Source organism: Mercenaria mercenaria, chromosome 14 (genome assembly GCF_021730395.1).
Source record: "Mercenaria mercenaria strain notata chromosome 14, MADL_Memer_1, whole genome shotgun sequence".
Taxonomy (NCBI): domain Eukaryota; kingdom Metazoa; phylum Mollusca; class Bivalvia; order Venerida; family Veneridae; genus Mercenaria; species Mercenaria mercenaria.
This window is the reverse complement of record NC_069374.1, coordinates 35,298,167-35,320,839: the sequence shown is the minus strand read 5'-3', so window position 1 is coordinate 35,320,839 and position 22,673 is coordinate 35,298,167. Positions and strand designations below refer to the sequence as shown.

At 32.3% G+C, this 22,673-nt stretch overlaps 1 protein-coding gene across 1 annotated transcript in view; it reads left to right on the top strand.

Moving 5' to 3' along the window:
- The window catches only part of LOC123527258 (uncharacterized), a 382,034-nt gene extending 360,547 nt beyond the window's left edge, over positions 1–21,487 (top strand). The window contains exons 4-5 of the mRNA XM_045306607.2: positions 13,467–13,549; positions 16,936–21,487. Coding sequence (XP_045162542.2) covers positions 13,467–13,549; positions 16,936–17,351 — 499 coding nt within the window. The 3' untranslated portion in view covers positions 17,352–21,487. The remainder of the gene's footprint in view (positions 1–13,466; positions 13,550–16,935) is intronic.
- The last annotated feature ends 1,186 nt before the right edge of the window (positions 21,488–22,673 follow it).

Here is a 22,673-nt window from a genome sequence, read left to right as displayed (position 1 = left end):
GTCACATGTATTGAGGAAACAAGACATAAACTTGTAGCAGAAAAGGTTGATCAAACAGCAAGCCGTGTTTGTGGCACATTGTTTTGCAATGTCGAATTTTCGTGGTCTAAATTCTGTAGATATACAAATTATCCATTACTTTCTGGTCTGTCAAAATACATCTGAATTGACAAATAAGTAGATTAGATTTAATCTGAACACTATTATAATAGATTTTAACACGACATTTCATACTATAAAATAAAAACCAAACAAAACAGATAATAAGGCATGAGATATAGTCCACATAAATCAGAAGGCTTAGTTCGAATTAAGATAATGGCCTTTAGACACGCAAGTTCCTAGCATGAGCACAACTACTTCATCAAACAGAATTAAATTATCATAATGCAGCCTGCGCTATAAACTTCCAAGTTATGTTATCAATTTCATGAAATAAACATAAAACCAGAACATTACTATTTTCGTTAATTTCTTGAAATTAATATTGCTTTTTTCGTCCTATTGTTCAGTATCGTCGTTTCATTACAAAAGAAATCCATTTGATTGTGATAAATTATAAGTACAGCAATATTAAAAGGCAATATAAAGAAACTATTTACTGGTATATAATAAATGTAAAACATTTACCGACATTAATGTGTAGCACATAAGAATGGCAAGCTTGTTAGTGCATTGTATAAAGCAGTTCAATATGATTTATAGAATGTCTGACTGCAACTGACGTCATAAATGTTGCAGGAAAAAGAAAAGGATTACCGTGATGGTTGCGCAAAGAGTCATATTTAATCTTGCGTTTTAATGCACAGCAGACATAAACAAATTATTGCTTCATTCACTTGTCGAATAAAATCATAATTACCGTGATGACGTTTCTGCTGTAAAAAAGCATGGCTTTTTTAGCATAATTATGTGGTTTAATATACTCTTTAATGTTTCATATAAACCTTATTATTACATTATTCCAGATTTATAATATATCTGTACTTTATTCCCTAACATACAAGCTATACCTATAATGTAGCGTCCTGAAATGTATTTAAGAAACAATATATCCCAAACAGTGATTTTGTAGTAAAATAAAACCATGATTTGAAGTCAGTCCCACCCGAATGACAAACATTGAATTTTTTTCAAGAGAAAATCACTGTGTGGGAAGGTTTACTTCGATTGTTACAAGAAATTAAGGATTACTGCCTAAGTCCTTGATGGACTACAGTCACTAAACAGCGTACACTTTGTCTGCATGCCGCTATGACATTTTGGCGCTATACATTGTGTTGCGTAATAACTATCACTTTCAGTCTTCTTTGTTTAATGAGAAAATAAATCCGTTTGTGTTAGAATTATTACTTATATATCGGTGTCAGTATAACTGAACCTTCAAAAATAAGACTTAATGAATACAGGGAGAATAGATATATTATAAGCTGAGAAAGTAAATTACACCGTATTTAAGGACTTACAGCAAACCTTTGACTTAATATCCGATTTTATTAGTTAAAGATATCTATCGGCATTCTTTTCTGGACACGGAAACACATAAACAAATCTATGTTTTACGGTACCAAGGAATCAATTGAAAATGTGACATAACCTTAAGATGAAAGCTTTTAGTTCCAAATGTGATTGAAACGTTTTAATGTAAATAGACAAAGTAGCAAGACAAAGTAGCAAGATTTAGAAGGACGCTATTTTGATGCATGAAGTTACAAATTGAAGCAAAGTAAATTCTGTGTTTAAGAGGATTAAATTACACTGCCATGTTCCAATGTCTTCTAATGCTGCCATTTGAATGGCATTTAGAACAGTGTAAGTACTTTGTTAAAGGTTTTATTCCATCTAAGGATTTACATTGCAGATCAATAGTAGTAATAGTTATTGCAGTAAATTACCCGCATCGCTTCAAATAACTCGATATATCAGTCATAAAGTGACATGCCTCCTGATGTTCGTCAGACAATCAAGATGACATTTTCCAATGTTTGCTAATGCTGACATTTAAATGCCTTTTTGAACCATGCATGCACTTTTGTTAAGGTTTTATTTCACGAAGGATTTACATTATAGATCAAATTAGTAATTGTTATTTCAGTGAATTACCCGCATCGCTTCGAAAAAAACTATATATATTAGTCTTAAAGTAACATAACTCCTCTGTTCCTTTGTGAGATATCAAACATCATTTATACTTCTTGTTTAAGTTGGTGTCAACAGTACGACATAAAGTACAGCCAATTTCCTTCAATTTTGGCAGTTACATATTTTTATATTTTCACTTTCAAGACAAATGCCTTTTGTAGTTTTCCTTCATTTTTATCCATTAAATTGTTTTAATCAGTAAGTAAAAACTCCTCAAATCTATGATGACTTTTCATATACAATTGCTGACAGACAAAATATTTTCTCCATTATATTAGCTCTGTTATCATATTTTATATTGCTTTGTTCAAAAGGTGATTTAACGTTCATCTGCGTAAATATTTGTCTTGCAAATCCTGTCATAACTTTTGATTTACTCAATACAATAAATGAACACGATTCGTATTAAATGATTAAAGATTTGTGAAACAGGATACACTCTGTTTATATAAACGTTAGAGCCTTAGTGTTTTTAGACATTTGATAGAAGTTGAATAAATAAATGACTTACCTGAAAAAATCAGATCAATCTACGCAACGTGAAACAAAAACAGTTTTGTGCTTCTTTGGTAAGTTCATATAACGTGAATGACTAAATATCACAAAATAAAATAGCGTTTATATATATATATATATATATATATATATATATATATATATATATATATATATATATATATATATATTAAGCTTAAAGAAATTAATACAGCGTGTAATAGATCTACAATACCTGTAGGTTGGGTGAAAAAATGTTTCTGATTTAAATTTGCGAGACTTTCTTGCCGTATTGTCAGTTGCAGACATTAAAATAGGTCCTGGTGAGTACTTAAGTCATTGCAAGTGTCTCAATTTTACTGCAAATTATAACATGAATCCGTACCTTCCGTATTTATGAATGAAAGTGTACATTATTTAGGTAGATAATTTTGGCTGACAACGAAAGGTCGAATTTAGCAGCCAGGAAACATTTGCTTGGCGCAAAATGCCCTGAATGTTCTCAAAAATAAAATTGACAATATAAAAGTCAGTTCTTTCTCATAAACAGCACCATTGTTATTTTCCGGGAAAGTTTTAGTGACACACAACCATTTGAGTCATATGATATAATCATTTAAATATATAGAAAACAATGAGAGGCGTTGTGAACACTGGAGCAAAAGTTCTTCTTTGAAACATATCTATTTATTCAAAAAGTGTACATTTTAATTTTTACCATTTCCAAATATTTAGAGAAAAAGAAACTGTATTACATTAAACGATGTAAAGAAAATTGTGTGTATGGTTTCTCATCGCGCCAAACGAGACTAAAATGTTGGTGTCGCATTTCATAGCATCTGTCTTTCAGTATTTTTTATTATCGCTATGTAAACATCGTTATTGAACATTCTTTATAGAGGCTTTAGTACAAAACACACATTTGTTAAGTGTAACGTAGCAACGGGTTATAATAGTGTCCTCTGTATTGTGTTTCCAATACAACTAGTTGATAAACATAATGAATATTGCGGGATGTTGTTAGAATAACTCCGGTGTTGATTACAAAATAGTGTTTTATAACGTATGTTATATATAGGATGAAAACATTGAACATAACGGTACCAGGTAGGTGCAAGATCATAGAATTAGTTTAACGAGAAACTTCTATTTAAATTTTATTGATAGCATATCTAATAGTCAAAATCAAAAAGATTTACACATCTGTTTAAATACTAATTAAATAAATTCAGGTGTCTTATGTAATAATACTTGTTATAGCTTTTGTGCATCCTCTGATTAATGTTTCACCTTAAAATTTCACTACAGCGCATATTGAGTATACCTGTAAATTATTTTCAGAGCCTATGTAGTATGTATGATACTATAAGATGTTTAACACGAAGCGCTGCAGGTTCAGGAAAACACATGTTTTTATGCTTCTGAACGGTTCATTTGAACAAAAATGCATTTCTTATAAAATCAAAATATATATTTTAATCCTGTAGAATCTGTATACGATTTTTACTAGTACCCTAATACAGTATGTATTTCATTAACGGATACGAAACCTTGTATTCAGCTCTCATTGGATACGGAAAAATACTCAGTCGGAAATGTCGTAAGATGGCGTCTCGATGTTCCATGCGGTAACATGTTCACCGCCTTACTGGCAAAACACTAGAAATATGGATATGTACAGAATAAAATATCCTTGTTCTGCAATGATACATTCGGCTCTTGGGAACTCTGCAATGCCGATTCACACTTGGTCCAAGCACCTCGCAGGGTCCAGACCTGGCAAAATCCACTCGAGCCGAAAACAATCTTGCAGATCAAGGCACTATTATAATAACCCTATTATATAATATTTGTTTTATGTGCATAAATACTCCACAGATATTTGAGTAAGGATGGTTTCACTGCTTATTTTTGCAGTAGTAACATCATCTACTCAAATACATTAAGTCGCCATATGACCTAAAATTGTGTCGGTGCGACGTTAAACCCAACAAAATAAATAAAACAAATACATTAGTTTGTCGACGCTCTCTATCGTAACGGAACTTCTGTGAAAATGAAAGATGGCAATGATAGAGCCATTTCATTATAGAGATGCCAGTATTGTCTGAATGATAGAATAGATCGGTTTCCAGAGAATGTGGGAATACCTTAACATGAAGTTAAGCTTGATGAGAAACTATAAGATATGTATGCGTATCCTTTTCAGTGTGCCCAATCACGTGATCGCGCTACGTCATTTTGAGCTCGAAATTGAAAGTGGAAAGGTAAACAAAAATTATAATTCAGGGCGTAAGTTTTTATTCAATATATTGTGTTAATATCATGCACATGATTCGAAACCTATTTGAAAGTGCTATCCCCGGTACTACGATTTCCCCACTAAAACCTTCTCGTTTTAACGCTATTCCTGTTCAACCATTTTCGAGATTGTGCGCTCTGAGGTGTTCTCACTGCAAGTCACTGATTTATAATTTTTGTTTACCTTTCCACTTTCACTTTTGAGCTCAAAATGACGTAGCGCAGTCACGTGATTGGGCACACTGCTTTTATAAAACATTCTTTTTTCAAATACGCTGACATGCTGATAGGCTTTATACAAAACTGTTACACGATTACGCTCTGTGATAAGAAATTATTTATTGCCCAAGGTACAATACCTGACAGTATATTTTGCTTAAAACATTTACAGGATCAAATATCACTTAATGTAAAAGCTATTTTGCAATTTGTACTTTATTATTAAACGTACTCCATATTGATTTCCATCTCTGAATAATGTACTTTATTATGAATTCCAGCGATAAATATAACTATTATACCAATTTTCGCAAAATAACTGACTTACTGATAATTACTCAGTTAATTCCCCAACCTAGTTTTGTTTATGGAAATTGTCGCTTTTAGGAAAATTGCGCTTTCATTCCGGTTGAAATTAGCTGGTATTTGGCAACATATTTTCAAGTAATTACGGGAACAATATAAATCTCACAGAATTGTACAAAACTGCAAACTGTGGTGATTAATTCATTCAGTGTATGAATACGGTGCTTAGCAACCGAGTCACATTACAAGTTCTTACCTTTTCAATGCAAATCTCCATTTGGTATCAGAGAACTTTTTGTTCCATTATTTGACGCATACATGTAAGGGGAATGGAAGGAAAGGCTGTGTACTGGAAATATTTTTTCCGAGTGTGATAAATTCTTCTCTACTTATTGAGAATTAGCTTATGATTGTAGTTTATTTTAGAGTTCTCTTTACCAGGTACATTTATACTTTATTATATATTATTTTTACTTGGATTCGGGGGTGTAATATGTTTCATTTTCAGGTCGTGAATATGAAAATTAAAGGCTATTCTTAAAAAATCATTATATTTCAATGAAATTAATCTAGTGTTACCACTCCGATTTACAAAAAAAACCTTCATTTTCCTATATGCTTTATAGACCTGTTTCTATTTTAAAAAGATCAAAAATGTTATGAAAGTTGAGACGTTTGCCTCTGCACATTCATTTAGTTAGTGTAAAAAATGAAAGAAATTGTATTTTCGGTCATTTCTAATACAAAATGTTTGGTTAATGCTTAAGAAATTCTCGAAATCGGTAAACATAAAACTTTGAAAAGATATCTTCACAGTCATTTTTTATAAGTATATATCGTTAGATACACGATACATAACGTATCTGATTCGAGACTTAATGATGTATGATAAACGTCTGTTTATCGTAGTGCAGCCATGCACACAAGCCGATCTCTTCCGACGATGTTTTTTGGATATGAAATTACTATAATTATTGAGGCTTTCGGCTTACTTTTTGTACTTTCAATAGAGATGAATTAGTTGTCTGAATTGCTTATGAATCTCACAATGCATTCCAAACAATTATTTGACGGTAAAAACTACAGTGTATGACTTATAACCGATCTTTTCTTATTAAGTTTATTTTTCTTCATTGAAGATCTATGGCTGTCTCTATCATAGAAAATTATTTTTCTTTTTAAAGAAAGAGCTTTATTACTATCGAACTGCCATGATATTTGTTTGCGGGGTCATAATGCCGCTTGGATTTACAGGTATTCCCATATCACCAGAAGTAGAACTGCTTCAATAGACCCTTTTCCCATTCCGTGGTAACATGCAGAGTTATATGCACATTGTTATCCAAAACGAGGCGCAGACTGCTGGGTGGACATATTGATATATTGTAATAATCGTTCTTTCTAACAAAATATCTGACAAAATAGAATTTTATTCTTGGTTTTATTTTTCTTCTTCACACATTTCCTGCCGGTTGGTTCCATAATGAAATGAATGAAAACTTCATTTCTATACATATACATTATATTATCAGTGAAAGTAAAAGCTTAAATCTCGCACTAAAGAGCTAATACAAACAATGAGAAGATGTGTTTAAAATGATTAAATGATTAAAAAGACAGTCAGCGCTCTATAATGTAATTTGGTATTATATATATAATGATTCAATTAATTATATATTTTGTGCTCGAATATGATAAAGATCTTGACAGCATATGGAACGGTTCTTCTTGATTGACATCAGGTTGGTTTTCTGATTACTGTGACCAATTTGCAAGTATTTATTTAAAGCAGGAAAATGTCTCCAGATGTATGCCTCTTTTAAAAGTACTTTCATTTGTAAGTAATTACAATAACTAAACAGTAAAAGTCAATAAGGCGATTAAGCGAGTCTAGGCGATGCGTTTGTAGAAGAAAATCCACGCAGTGTATAAAACAGCCAAAATGTGGTAAAAGCTATGTTTAGATGCATCTACACTTAGAAAACTGTAACATAGTCTAATAAAATATCAAATTATTAATTTTAAGATTTCGAATAAAAAACTCAAGGCAAGCCTCAAACTATTTGATTGGCGGGAAACACATTTACATTGTTGTTAGTTAAAATCATACAGCTTTTCAAATAAATACAAGATCACATAAAATGGAAACTGGTAAAGTTCTTTTGATCTGTTATATTTTAGGGTGTGATTTAAAGTTTCCGTATGGCGCTAATTATAGTCAGATAACTGCTTGCATTTAGATTGTCAACAACATAGAATATTTTGCAATTATGCGAAATAAAACTTTCTTTCTTTTACATTTTCGCACGACTGATAGACTAACCATCAAGGCACAACAATATTTTACTTGCAACTGTATAAAAGTGAATAGTATTGTCGGCTAAAGTGAGGGGATCAGATGAGAATAAACACACTGTCATAGTTCTTCCTTGCTGTATAAAATGGATATGTCGGTTGAAAAGCTACATAAGCTAGTTATAATCCGATATCTTTGCATTTATTGAAAAGTGATATTTCAACTTGATTTTACATTAATTCAAATTCCAGCCATTGTGTAAAAATTAAAGGTCAGGAACCCGAAACCTGGTTCAAAAAATCGAGGATAACTAGAACAATAGTAATGTACTGCGAAATTTGGTATATAAAAAACTGAGCATAAGTATTAAAAATGATAAAAAGAAAACGAAAACAAAAAGCGTTGTACAAAATATCTAATAACTATTACTAATAGACACAATTTTATAGCAACTGGACCGAAAGCATTTCAGCGCCTTTTCCTCGTAAAATCTTATTAGTATTTAAACTAATCTAAAGAATAGAGGGATTAAAGTTTTGAATATCAACTACCTATTTTAAAAAATAGCATTGATTTGAATGTCAGAGCACTGTGTTGCACTTATGTAATTTAGATCTATCAATTTTGACCAAATTAAAAATTAACATTCAAGGGTTCTTAAATTTTATTGACTCTTCAGGAACTCAAGAACAATGACTTTTCTTTAGGAATGGTAAATTATTTTGTCAAGCAACATCCTACCGCTTCATTATCATTATCACTTAGTTCTGACCCGGCAGTCTGCGCCTCGTTTTGAAAATGCGGGATTGGCGAGAAATCCCGAGAATGCTAAATTCTCCGAATGGGAAACTGGTCTATTTCACTAATGTACTGTATCTTTCTTTCGCTTAGTTAATGTTGACACGTAAATAATTTTCCTTCAGTGCGAATTCAAGGATAAGAATTGGAACCAAAACGTGTTTCCCATTCACTTCGTTATCAAATCGATTGCTTCTGGTGGAATTGCTAGCATCTGAAGAAGGTCTAGGTGTAGATATTGGGCATACTCAGATACTTTTATACATTTCTTGTTTATTTTTTCTTTATTTTCTTTAATCATTATTATTTGTTTGCTAAATTGAAACACTCTGTTATTATGAGAAGGAAGAATGCACTTTCTTCCCTAGAAAAAACATTCATCAAGATTAAACTGGTTCCAAAGTATACCCGATGATATAAAAAGCATAGGCGTCAGCATAAAAGGTTTCTTGTTTTAATTCAATAGACTGCTGTTAGTCTTCATCTGATAAATGTATAGTTTATTTCCCATTGAAAACAGGATGTATATTCCAAGAAATTCCAAGAAAGAACGATTTAACAGTAATGCAACAGAAATAAGTACAAAACATTGAAATTCAGAAGAATCATTGTAATAGATTTTAAGAAAATAGTGTTTTAAAATTTCAATGTGATGTATAATATATTTTTGTTTGTTCAGTTTAGTATAAATAGCATTTAAAGATTACCACAGTATGTAGTTTGCTGCTTTTATGAAGATATACATGATTTCCATCTTAAACAGTCATTACTTGCCCCTGAAATTAAGTAGGTTCGAAACCCCGCAGTAAAGAAGCTACCCAGTGGGTTGCTGGAAGGTCTGTGATATTACCAGCTTTCTGTCAATGCCTTCAAAAAAACTCGGATCCACCATTAAAAACTAAAAATTCGTCATAATGACTCAACCAGGTGTGTTTGTGTGGGGGAGTGGGGATAGGGGGTGTAATCACTTACTTGAGATGCAACACTAAACAGACAGTTAACTCTTTATAGAAACCTCTGTTATTTGCTGGGCATTTCCATAAAATATCTTAGATAGAATTGAAATCGTTACGGGCTGCAAAATGAAAATTAAAGACAGGAAATGTATCTTGTTGTTTTCAATACAGCTAGTTGATAAGACATAATTTATATATATTCCAGAGTTGATTACAATTTAGTATTTTATCACATATGTTGTATGTAGGATATAAACATTGAAAATAACGGTAAAAGGTAGGTGCAAGATCACAGAATTAATTTTAGGAGAAATTTCTATTTAGATTTTATTGATAGCTCAATATGTAATAGTCAAAGTCAAAGAGATCTACAAATCTGATAATATACTGATTAATTAAAATCATGTGTCTTATGTAATAATAACTGTTATTACTGGAAAGAACATGCTCGTTTATGTTTCACTACAGTTCATTTGAACAAGATTGTGCTTCTTGTAAAAATCAGAATAAATAGTTTTATCATATAGTACCTGTATATGAATTTTCTGACCAAAATACAGTATGTATTTCACTAACGAATACAAATCCCTCTATTCAGCTTCCATCGGACACGGAAAAATATTAAATCGGAAATGATGGCGTCTTGACGTTCCATACGTCAAAATGGTCACCGTCTGCTACAAGTTTTCAATCTATTTTATCAACACTTGTAGCCAGTTTTTACTTGCATTACACTAGAAATAGGAATATAAATTCAATAAAAGGGTCATTAATACAGTACCTTGTTCAGCAATAATACATTCGGCTCTTTGGGACTCTGCAAGGCCGGATCACACTTGGCCCAACCGCCTGGCGGTGCCCAGTCCTGGCAAAATCCACATTGCAGATCAAGGCAATGTTATAATAACCCTATTATATAATATTTGTTTTAGGTGCAAAAATACTCCACAGATATTTGAGTAAGGAATGCTTTTTCCTGCTATTTTTTGTAGTAATATCATCTACTGAAATATATTAGCTTGTCGGCGCTCTCTGTCGTAACGGAACTATACTATTTCATTTTCTGTGAAAATGAATGATAGCAATGATAGAGCCATCTCATTATAGAGATGCCAGTATTGTCTGAATGATAGAATAGATCGTCCTCCAGAGAATGTTGGAATACCTTAACATGAAGTTGTGCTTGATAAAATGTTTATGTGATCCATTTATAAAGGATATTTTTAAAACAAATCGGCATGTTGATAGGCTTTATTTAAAACTATTACACGATAAGAAATTATATATTGAAAAGGTAAAATACCTAACAGTATGTTTTTCTTTAAATATTTAACTGAATCAGATATCACATAATGGAAAACCTATTTTACAGTTTGTACTTCATTATGAAATGTACTCCATATTGATTGCCGTTGAAGTATCACTACCCTCATTTGAACAAATGCAGTGTATACAGCTGTGACGGCTGCTTGCCTTTGTATCCATACAACTCTGAAGAATGTACTTTATTATGAATTCCAGCAAAATAACTGACTTACTGATAATTACTCAGTTAATTCCCCAACCTAGTTTTGTTTATGGAAATTGTCGCTATTAGGAAAATTGCGCTTTCAGTCCTGTTGAAATTAGCTGGTATTTGGCAACATATTTTGAAGTAATTACGGGAACAATATAAATCTAACAGAATCGTACAAAACTGCAAACTATGGTGATTAATTCATTCAGTGTATGAATACGGTGCTTAGCAACCGAATCATATTACAAGTTTTTACCTTTTCAGTGCAAAACTCCATTTGGTATCAGAGAACTTTTTGTTCCGAGTTTGCAAGTATTATTTGACATATAAGAGGATAAGGAAAGGCTGTGTACTGGATTTTTTTTTTCGAATGTGATAAGTTCTTCTCTACTGAGAATTAGCTTATGATTGTAGTTTATTTTAGAGTTCTCTTTACCAGGTATATTTATACTTTATTATATATAATTTATACTTGGATTTGGGGGTGTAATATGTTCCTGTTTCAGGTCGAGAATAGGAAAATTAAAGGCTTGGTATTCTTAAAAATTCATTACGTTTCAATGAACTTAATTTAGTGTTAGTCACTCCGATTTAAAGAAGTATCATTTTTCTATATGCTTCATAGACCTGTTTCTATTTTAAAAAGATCAAAAATGTTATGAAAGTTCAGACGTTTGCTTCTTTGCACATTCCTTTAGTTAGTGTAAAATAAAAAATTCGGTCATTTCTAATACAAAATGTTTGGTTAATGCTTAAGGAATTCTCGAAAACCGGTGAACATAAAACTTTGAAAGATATCTTCACAGTCATTTTATTTAGATACACAGATACATAACGTATCCTGATTCGAGACTATTATGATGTATGATAAACGTCTGTTTATCGTAGTGTAGCCATGCACGCAAGCCGATCTCTTCCGACGATGTTTCTTGGAAATGAAATTACTATGATAATTAGTACTTCTTGTACTTTCTACAGAGATGATTCAGATGTCTGAATTGCTTATGAATCCCACCATGCATTCCAAACAATTACATCAAGGTAAAAACTGCAGTGTACGACCTAAAACTGACCTGTTATTATTGAGTTTAAGATCTTTTTCTTCATTGTAGATCTATGGCTGTCTTTATCATAGACGATTAATTTTTCTTTAAAAAACGAGCTTTATTACTATCGAGTTGCCATGATATTTGTTTGGGGTCATATTGCATGCCGCTTGGATTTACAGGTATTCCCATATCATAGGAAGTAGAACTGCCTTATTTCACTAGTATACTGTCTTTTTTCGCTAAGTTAATGATGACACGTAAATAATTTTTCCATTAGGGCGAAGGTTTTAGATTTGTTCGCAGTTAAGAAATGGTACCAAAACGTGTTTCCCTTTCACTTCATCGTCAAATCGATTGCTTCTGATGGAATTACTAGCATTTGAAGAAGGTCTAGGTGTATATATTGGACATACTCTGATACTTGTGTACATTTTTTGTTTGTTTATTTATTTATTTGCTACATTTCAATACTCCGTTATTATGAGAAGGAAGAATGTGCCTTCTTCTCTAGAAAAAGCATTCCTCAAGATAACACTTGTTCCAAAGTATTCCCGATCATATGAAAAATATAGGCGTCAGCATAAAAAGTTTCTTGTTTTAATTCAATAGACTGCTGCCGGTCTTGAACTGATAACGATATAGTTTATTTCTCATTGAAAGCAGGATATTCCAAGAGGGGACAATTAAAGAGTAATGCAACAGAATCAAGGACAAAACGCTTGAAATTGTAATAACTTTCAAGAAGTTTTAGAATTACAATGTGATGTAAAATATATTTGATAGTTCAATTTACGTATAAATTGCATTAACCTTTTTAGAAAATACCATATTATGTAGTTTGCTGTTGTTATGAAGATTTACATGATTTCCATCTTAAACTAAACATCCATTGGCCCTGTGTAGAGTAGCTTCGAAACTCCGCAGTGAGGAAGCTACCCAGTGGGCTCACAGAGTGTCAGTGATCTTACCCAGGTGTCTATCTATATGTCTATGTCTTAAATGATAATCAGGTCCACCATTAAAATCTAAAAATTCGTCATTGACTCAACCAGATCGTTTTGTTTTGTTTTGTTTTTTTTTTTGGAGCGGAGGAGAGGGGTAGGGAGTCTGACGTCATACGGAGACATTCCAGCTTTTGGCGATGCGACGTGAAATGCAACAAAAACAGACAGTTTATTCGTATATAGAAACCTCTGTTATCTGTTTGACATTCCATAAAATATCTTCTAATAGAATTGAAATCGTTAATGATGTATCTTGTTGATAAAAGGTGTGTGTTTATGCTTCCAGATTTTATTATCCTCATTAATTATATAATTTTGCATTAATATAGGCCATTCATTGTACATGTATGCGATGCATATAATTTCTGTTTCTTTTTTTTTCAGATACAGGGTCTACATGGTTACGATCACGGAGCTCGGGGCCAGCAATACAAGCGAGGTTGTGGATTTTGCAACGAATTTGACAGGTATAGATTAGTATAAACTAACAGTAATATGGCGTTTCGAAATGCAGGCAAACAAAAGAATAACATAAGATTAAGTCCATATATAACGTTTCCGATGCAAACACTTATTCCTCGTTTACCGAACGATAACGCGTTCCGTTTCGTACACTCTCGCCGTGAGTTTGACTCCCAGAGCCGAATAATCTTGATTTAATTCTTTTTTTCAAAACAGCTCAACGATGATAACTCAAGTTGATTTAGTTACTGCTGATTTGATAGGAAAATAAAGACTAAAGAAGGAAATAAAAACGGAGAAAATAAACTTACACAAAGTATGTAATACAATATAAAACTAATTGTAAGCAAGATTCGAACCGTCAAAAGTATTACGACAAATGATCACATTTTTATCCACTCCACCCCACTCCAACAAGCCAACTATTGATATATCTTCTTATAGCTATTATTTTAAAACGAGAATGCTTCTGATTGCTTTCTACAAATTGCTAAAAATAAAAAAAAACGCCATAATACTGTGCATCGCTTGTCTGTATATTAAATTGATTCAATGCCGCGAGAGCGGATAAAAACATCAAAATACTGTGCATCGCTTGTATGTATATTAAATTGATTTAATGCCGCGAGAGCGGATAGAAACAGCATAATACTGTGCATGGCTTGTATGTTTATTAAATTGATTTAACGGATTAAAACGCCATAATACTGTGCATCGCTTGTATGTATATTAAACTGATATTAAGCCGCATGGGCGGATAAAAACGCTATAGTACTGTGCATCGCTTGTTTGTTTATTAAATTTGATTTAATGTCTTGAGAGCGGATAAAAACGCCATTATACTGTGCATCGCCTGTATGTAAAATAGATTGATATAATGCCGCAGGAGCGGATAAAACGCCATAATACTATGCATCATTTGTATGTATATTAAATTGATTTAATGCCGCGGGCAGGCTGATGTTGGTCTGCACTGGTCGCGAAGGAAAAATCAAACTTCATAAACGTACTTCATTTTTGTGCATTTAAGACACTAAGTTAACAGTCAATAAAGGAGTTTAATTTTTTTGTGCGTTTGATACATGAAAGATGACAATTAGCACAATTACATAGAAAAAGAACCATAACTTTATAATTGATATTTTAAAGGCTTCTCCCTTTTGATATTTATTTTCCTACCTTGTTCAACACTGATGCTGAAAAGTCTGAAGGACAATACTTTCTATAAACATAAAATTATATCAGTTTTTCGTATTTAACTCTTCACTTTTCTGACATCTTAGACAAGGAAGTGACACTTAATACTTATGTAACAACTTCCTTCATTGGGTGCGAGCTGTATAAGAATCACTTTGTCCCGTCCGACATTGTTCCGTCTCGAATTGTTTCCCTTTAATTACAGGTGTCTTATAAATTATTCACTTTTTGACATTTCCTTAAATATTTCTAACACCTATTTATCCATTTGATTGTAACCTCATACAACCCTTTAATACCAAAGCATATGTTTATACGTCAAGTTCCATAATTCTTCCTTTGATTTTAAGAAAGCTATTTCTCTTTTTTTACTGAGAAAACGTAACAAATTTGTTTACTTATTTGAAAGTCTGTGAAATCAAAGAAGGTATTGCAGTGAACTTCAAAACTAATCATAAGAATAATAAGGCAAGCTCACATTATATAATAAATTGCAAGGTTGCATATATCTGACATATACTGACAAAATTTCACAGTGCATTCGTTGGATTCAAAGTTAACTCAAGCCTGGGATCATAATGCAAATATTCACATCAATAAAATCTGTAATAAGATCTTCTGGAAGCGTAGAACGCAACCAAGCAAAATAATACCAGACTGAGTCTGTTCATGAAAGGTAATAAAATATACAACGCCTTTCACCATCACCTAGAAACAGCTTTAGCAAAGCCAATTAATTTTAAAGGACTCCGTGTTCCCAATGGACCAAATAGGTGAAAGTACTGGGTGACTTTTTACAGCAGCCTCATGTCACTTAGAGACGACAATTGTGATAGTTAATTAAACCTTAAGATACTTTGTGGCATTTTACATAAACCATATGGGCTCGTTGAAATGTAACATGATTTATTTTAGTTTAATTTTAAGAATAAGTGTTTGTGATTACAAATTATTTGACCTCTTTTAAAGTTATATAGGTATCTTTTTAAAACAATTTCTCTCCAGAAACGAGTTTACATTATTTACCAGTCAGACATGTCAAAAAGGATTACAATTTAATTTATTGAAGTCCAATAGTTCATAATCTTGAAACATCATCTTAAAAATTAAACTAAAATATCCTGTTACTCTATGAGCAATCATTACTCCGATCGTTATTTATACAAAATTGTCTCCCTTTCTTAATTTTACATATTTTTGACAGCGTAAATATTTAATAGATTGACATTAAATATAGTAAATGGAATTTAATCTTTATGTTTATCAACAGGAATTGAAAAGCAAAATAACGTTAAGTCTGTCAGAAATAATGATAGAGTTTTTGTACTAATTTTCGATGTTTAACATTTAAGGGAATAATACTGGCTCCAATAAACGGATTTTTGCAACTCTGCACTGCACAAGGAAAAATACAAGAACATAACACGTCCTATAATTTCCACATTTTTAATATTTACGAGAATGTTATTGATTCCTATTAGGAAACGTTAATGCCATTGAGAGGATTTTAAAGAAGCAATAACCAGGAATCTGCCCATTATGATGATAAAAGAATCAATGCCTTTCTATAACACTATTCGACGTTTTACGTGATGTTTTCTAACTGATTTTAGAACCTTCTCCCAGGCCTGGAAAACTTTTCAGTAGTAGATCTGCCGGTTTGCACTATAGGTGTACAGAACTTTCGAGTTCTGTCGTTCTTGTCCAATAATGAGCCACTGTTTGTTGTTTCTTAAAATAATTTACTCATGTGGTTCTGGGACGATCTGTGTATGAAAAGAATTGGAACCACTGCCTTACCCTTGCATGATCATAAGAGGCGACTAATAGGGTCTTAACACTTGGTTTTGCAGTAACTCTGTGATTCCAGCAGGTATGCAAATTTTGATTCCATACCTCATGTTTTTATTTCGATGTAAATGAGATGTGGAACCAAAATTTGAAGTCCTGTTTGGCGCCATATAACCTATACTGTGTTGGTGCGCCGTAAACCCCAAATAAATAAATAAATAAATACTCATTTCTCATCCCATTGAGAAGTTCATTAAACCTCCTTTCATCTGTATTTTCATAGATTTTGAGTCTAAAGTTTCTTTCTGATTTCTCTTCGTAATAAAATGACACTTGAATATTGTTACACACTTTTGTCTTTACATTCTAACATTTTTAAACATCTATGATTTGAATTTTGCAGATACGTTTGAATACGTACAAGTACGATCGAAAGGGATACAACTCGAGGAAGCGTTAATACTTTTCGTAGTTGTCGGACTTTGGGTATGCGCGATGGTGCTATTTGTAAAACAGTGGGATAACATTCGTATTTTACAGCCTCAGGAAACACGGTATAAACACGCTCCAAAAAATTTGGAAACAATTAAGGTTGTGAAAAAGGCCCAAGATAGTGTTATATATAAAAATTATAGCCGAAAAATGTCATTAACAATGGTTGAACGTGAGAAAAAGCTACTGCGCATGAATACAGTACCAATTATGGAAAATGTGGCTTCTTTACAGACGATAAACTCATTTAAAAAGCTATCAACTATAGAAATGGAAGAGGGTATCCAGGAGGAAGTGGATACTGCCGGCGTTAGCTCAAATGTGTGACGTATCTGAAAACGTCAGTTATGTAAATATGACACTGCCACACGGTGTGAAATTTTCTGTGATATGTTCCTTTAGCATGAAAGTGTGTATAATATTCCATATTCATGAAAGCTTATGAAAGTATTACATTCGATACATTAGACAAAACATTGTTGTATATATTAATTTAACTGTCATGGTCGTTATTTTCTGGTCTTTGGGTTGCTATTCTTCTAGAAGTTCCTTGTTCCTGAGGGTTTACAAGAAATGTCTAATTACAAGTATATTTGACATTACTAACGTGCATTGTGAAGTTCTTAAAAAATGTTCAAATTTTTCGTATTTTGCTAGACTAGGTCTACTGAATCAGTAAAAATATGCCAAACCATATATATGCCTCGTGTATTAGTCCTTTTATTACGCGGTTCACCATGTAATCAATTAAAATAAGGCGTAACAAGTAATAAAATCTTCTACGACTACCTTGGCATGTCTCAAGATATATAACGTTATATCTAATAGTCTATAAAATAGCATACTCATAGCATACTCATAATTATTATGAGAAATGACTAACGCGGCGCCGGCAGTGAAAAGCTTTTTACATATTCTTACTACTAACTAGTAGCAAAAATTTAAAGATACGGTGGACTATTTCTGCATCTGATACCCAGATAAATTTCATGCAAATTAAGAAAAGTGTCGAGAAAATTGAATAAATTCTTCGTGAAAAATCAAAACCATAACATAAATTTAATTTTCATAAAAATATTCGTTATCTTCGCAAAGGTTGTCGCGAAGGCTAATACTTAACTGGTTGCAGTTTATGTCATCATAGCTTTAGGACTGGTTGCAGTTTATGCCATCATAGCTTTAGGACAAGAAGACAACATAACTTTTTTAATATTTAATGAAAACGAAGTTGGTTTTTTTTGGAGTTTTAGGTACTATTTGACACTATGTCTTGATAAAAAGAAAACATTTTTGCGAAAACTGCATCAATAAAATCATGAAAGTTTGTCCATTTTCGCGAAAATTATTTAATTACCTTTATCAGGTTATCCTTTGCAAAAATATGCCATCATAGTTCAGAAATAATTTATATCACATTTCGGGGATTCCCTTTGGTCTATGAAATCATTCCTCGCTTTATAATAGACTGACATTTACAACTTTGACTTTTTCACTGTTATAGAAGCCGTTTTTGTAATTGCTTCATAATTGATACATTAACTGTAAACTCTCCAGGGAAGGAAATGGCATTTAGGATCATTCTCTTGCAAATCATGCTTGAAAATGGCACATGTCAAACTAAGTTACATGATCGTAGTTGCAAATTGTGCTTAGATATTTTTATAATTCTCTGCAGATAATTATGAAATCAGGTTAACAACTAAATGCCAAAATTCAAATTTTAAAGCTTAACCCATTTGGCTATGTTGACGTCACACTTTTTTATTCCAGAATGGCAGTCTTTTTCGTCTCACTTCCAACAAAACTATCCCCTTTGAATTCCTACATAAATCTGTGAAATATGTTCGTTTGTTCTTGTATAGTTTTAATGACACAGAATTGATGAAAATGTGCATTTAGGAGTTTTGAGAATTTCATCATTTTTACCATTACTTTTGTAAGGAAATTTAATAACCTTCCATTTTCAGATGTTACATTTCCCATTAAAACTCATTGTTTACAGAACAACAGTCTCTTTGATCTCAGGTTCTCCGTAACATACATCTAACCTTTTACTCTGCTATAATGGTCTGGTCCATCATTCAATTTGGGCAGAACCATTTATCATTTGAAGGGGTGTTTACTGAAAATTTACTGACTGAATAGCGAACAGTGCACATACATGAATGAACTTTCAACTACCTGTCTGATTGTCTGATACTCTTTCATCTGTAAATGAAGTTATACATTTTTACTTTATTATTAATACATTATCTATCATCATCTGATGAATTTGTTTACCGAGTTACCAATCACGTGTTTTCATTCCGATCTTTGGAATCTTAACCTGTGTAAACTGTGTCTTCACAAATACAATTATATTATAATATGTAGAAAATATGCCGTGTAAATAGTTAAATGATGTGGGGGTTTTTTTCTTTCTTTTTTGTCTTTTTAGCTCACCTGAGCAATGATCAGGTGAGTTTTTGTGATCGCTCGATGTCCGGCGTCCGTCGTCCGTCGTCTGTCGTCTGTCTGTCTGTCAACATTTAGCTTGTGTATGCGATACAGGCTGTATTTTTCAATTGATCTTCATGACATTTTGTCAGAATGATTACCTTGATGAAATCTAGGCCAAATTTGAAAATGGATTATCTGGGATAAAGAACTAGGTCACTAGGTCAAATCAAAGAAAAACCTTGTGTATGCGATAGAGGCTGTATTTTTCAACTGATCTTCCTGAAATTAGGTCAGAATGATTGCCTTGGTGAAATCTAGGCCAAGTTAGAAAATGGCTTATGTTTGGTCAAAAACTAGGTCACTAGGTCAAATCAAAGAAAAACCTTGTGTATGCGATAGAGGCTGTATTTTGCAACTGAACTTCACGAAATTTCGTCAGAATAATTGCCTTGATAAATTCTACGACAACTTTGAAAATGGGTCATCTGGGATTAAAAACTAGGTCGCTAGGTCAAATCATGTAATCCCTAAGCATGCACATACAATTAAAATAAATACAAAAATCTGTGAAACGGTTCCCTAAAGCCGGGAATAGGGTATAAATCCTGCAAAACGTTATAGAGTAGGGCATTAGCCCTAAATGCAAGCCATGTTCAAAAATTGAAGAATGGCCTTCAACTGTTGAAGTTTAAGCTCAGTAACCAGTTTTGTTTTATAAGTTTATAATTTTATGTCGACTCGTTCATAAATTCTCTTAAAACGCCATAAAATGTGGGTACTGTAAACGTGGCCAGTGGTTCAAACTTATTTACGTATAACCTTTGCATGTATTTTTGTATAAATACCTTAAAATATTGTGCATTAGTGAGCAAACTGTTACAACGCGTTTGAGGTAATAGAGAAAATCAACAATCTTCTTGCCATTTATCTGTATGTGACATTTTATATTTGACTTCTTTTTTCAGTGTAATATAAACATTTTTTACCAAACTTGAAGGAAATGGTCATGCTATAAAACATTTCACTACAACTTTAAAGACCTTTCTAGGGTTCCATAGATTCTTCTGGAGACTCTTTTCTCTATTAATTCTCTAACCATTTAACTGATCACTGTATACCATCTGCTCAACTATTCCAATAGCAACAGATACAAATAAACATTATCAAAACATTGCCTTATTTGTTCCTGTTGTAATTGTGTTGGTGTACATTTTGATGTTGTTCTCTCGGTACTGAGCCAGTAATTTTTTTCAAAATAAGTATAAATGTTTATAAACTATTTATGTTTCGCTACTTAAAGAAGTTGAATTACTTTTGTAATTATGAACGTCTATAATAGTTTCGAAAACATTTTCTGTTATCGTCAGAAAGAATTCTCTTATACATTTTAATACACAGTTATAAATATACAAGGTAACATTTTAAACCTATGCGCAGTGTTTAGCGGTTTGGTTACATCCGCTGTTTAAATAGAAGATTTTTTTGTAACAGAAAAAAAATCTTGTAAGATCAAACTGTCTTTCATTCAGTTATGAATAAATTGCATCTTGTGTTTACCCGTTGGGCGATAATTGATCTTAGACAGAAACGAACAAAATTAATTTTCATTATGTTTAAAGTATGTCATGCTAGCGATAAAAATAAAATTATGTCTACGAAACTTGTTGTCTTGTATATCTAAATTCTAACACTAGTCACGCATTCATAATTCAAGGGTGAGAATAACGCCACATTTGGAAAAGCTAATATTTAGACGCATTGGACACCGCTTGTTGGAGACTTCAGTCTTGAGACAGTTATTACATAGATGAGGTTTTAAATTATTTAATTTGCTCAAAGCGGTTAAATGCGCGGATCGTTTGCCTCTTTTAGCACGTGTGTGTGTGATATCAGGACGCGTATACTGGCGTTTTTCAGTTTTACATCTGGGTTTTGTAGCATTATATTTATTTGTAGGGATGTGCAATACAGGCAGTCAGTATAAAAGATTTATTTTGAATTTAGAATTTCTATGCACCATCGAAATTGTATATTTAATTTCGCCAAAATATAAAACAAGGATATTTGATACTTGTTTTCATTTTTCTACTAATTTTCTAATGACAGACAAACAAAATAAAATATTCAAAAACTCAAAAAAATGTTGACGAATAGTCAAAATAACTAGTATGAAGTATTAGTCCCAGAGGAAGGAAGGTGTATCAGAAAATCATCTATTTCTCAATCAATATCACATCAATTTACATGAAATGATGTCTATTAGTTATGAAAGTATGTAAATATTTGGAACAACACTTTAAAATATTGAAATCATTTAAAGAATTGACAAAACTGGTACATTTGTAAGAAAATAGTGCATTGTTGCCATGGTAACGATTCACTGATCAGTATAACATCATTCTGAAATTTTAGCAAAATCACAGTTGATAATATTTCTGATCATAATATCTTCTTGCCTGATTGTCTTTCTAACAGTTAAAGAGAAATGTGTCAACGAGTTAGGTGTCTTTTACATAAAAGTCGATGTCCTAGTTTTGTGATATTATCGAACTCGATATCCGATGAAGTCTATATTTTTTTACAAAAGAATGTCATAAAACTAAATGCACAAAAACAGTTGTCATTGAACTCTGTCTATACACTAGAAAAAGTCGATTGTATATTTATTTCACATTCTACGAGTATTATGCTGCCTGCCGAACAGAGGGTCGGAATAAAAAAGAAAATAGAAAGAAAATAATCTTTTTGTCAGTAAGCTGTTAAAATGTACAAAGATTGCAAGATTGCTGGCTTCCCATAAATGTGATACAAACAATTTCACGGTTGATACAAACAATTTCACGTACCGTTCTTTTGCGATATAATATGTATTTATGCCGTTGTTATACTCGTAAGTAAAGAGTTTGCGTTCCCAAAGAACTGAAAAATAACTTCGTTTTTACGTCATTTTCCTTATTCTTGAATATTAGAGAATTTATTCGAACTAATCACCGACACAATATACCAGAACAATAACGGCAAAGCGCCTAGCAGCACAAACGAGCGTGTATATTCCACAGCAAGTCCACTAACCCAATTAGATTAGTTTCGATGCTGCTTTCTATACAGTCAACCGGATCTCGAGGATACAATGAATTTTATAGAGACAGTGAACATTAAGTGATATAGGATATTAAATGAAATTATTATAAGTAGAGATAATTTATACAA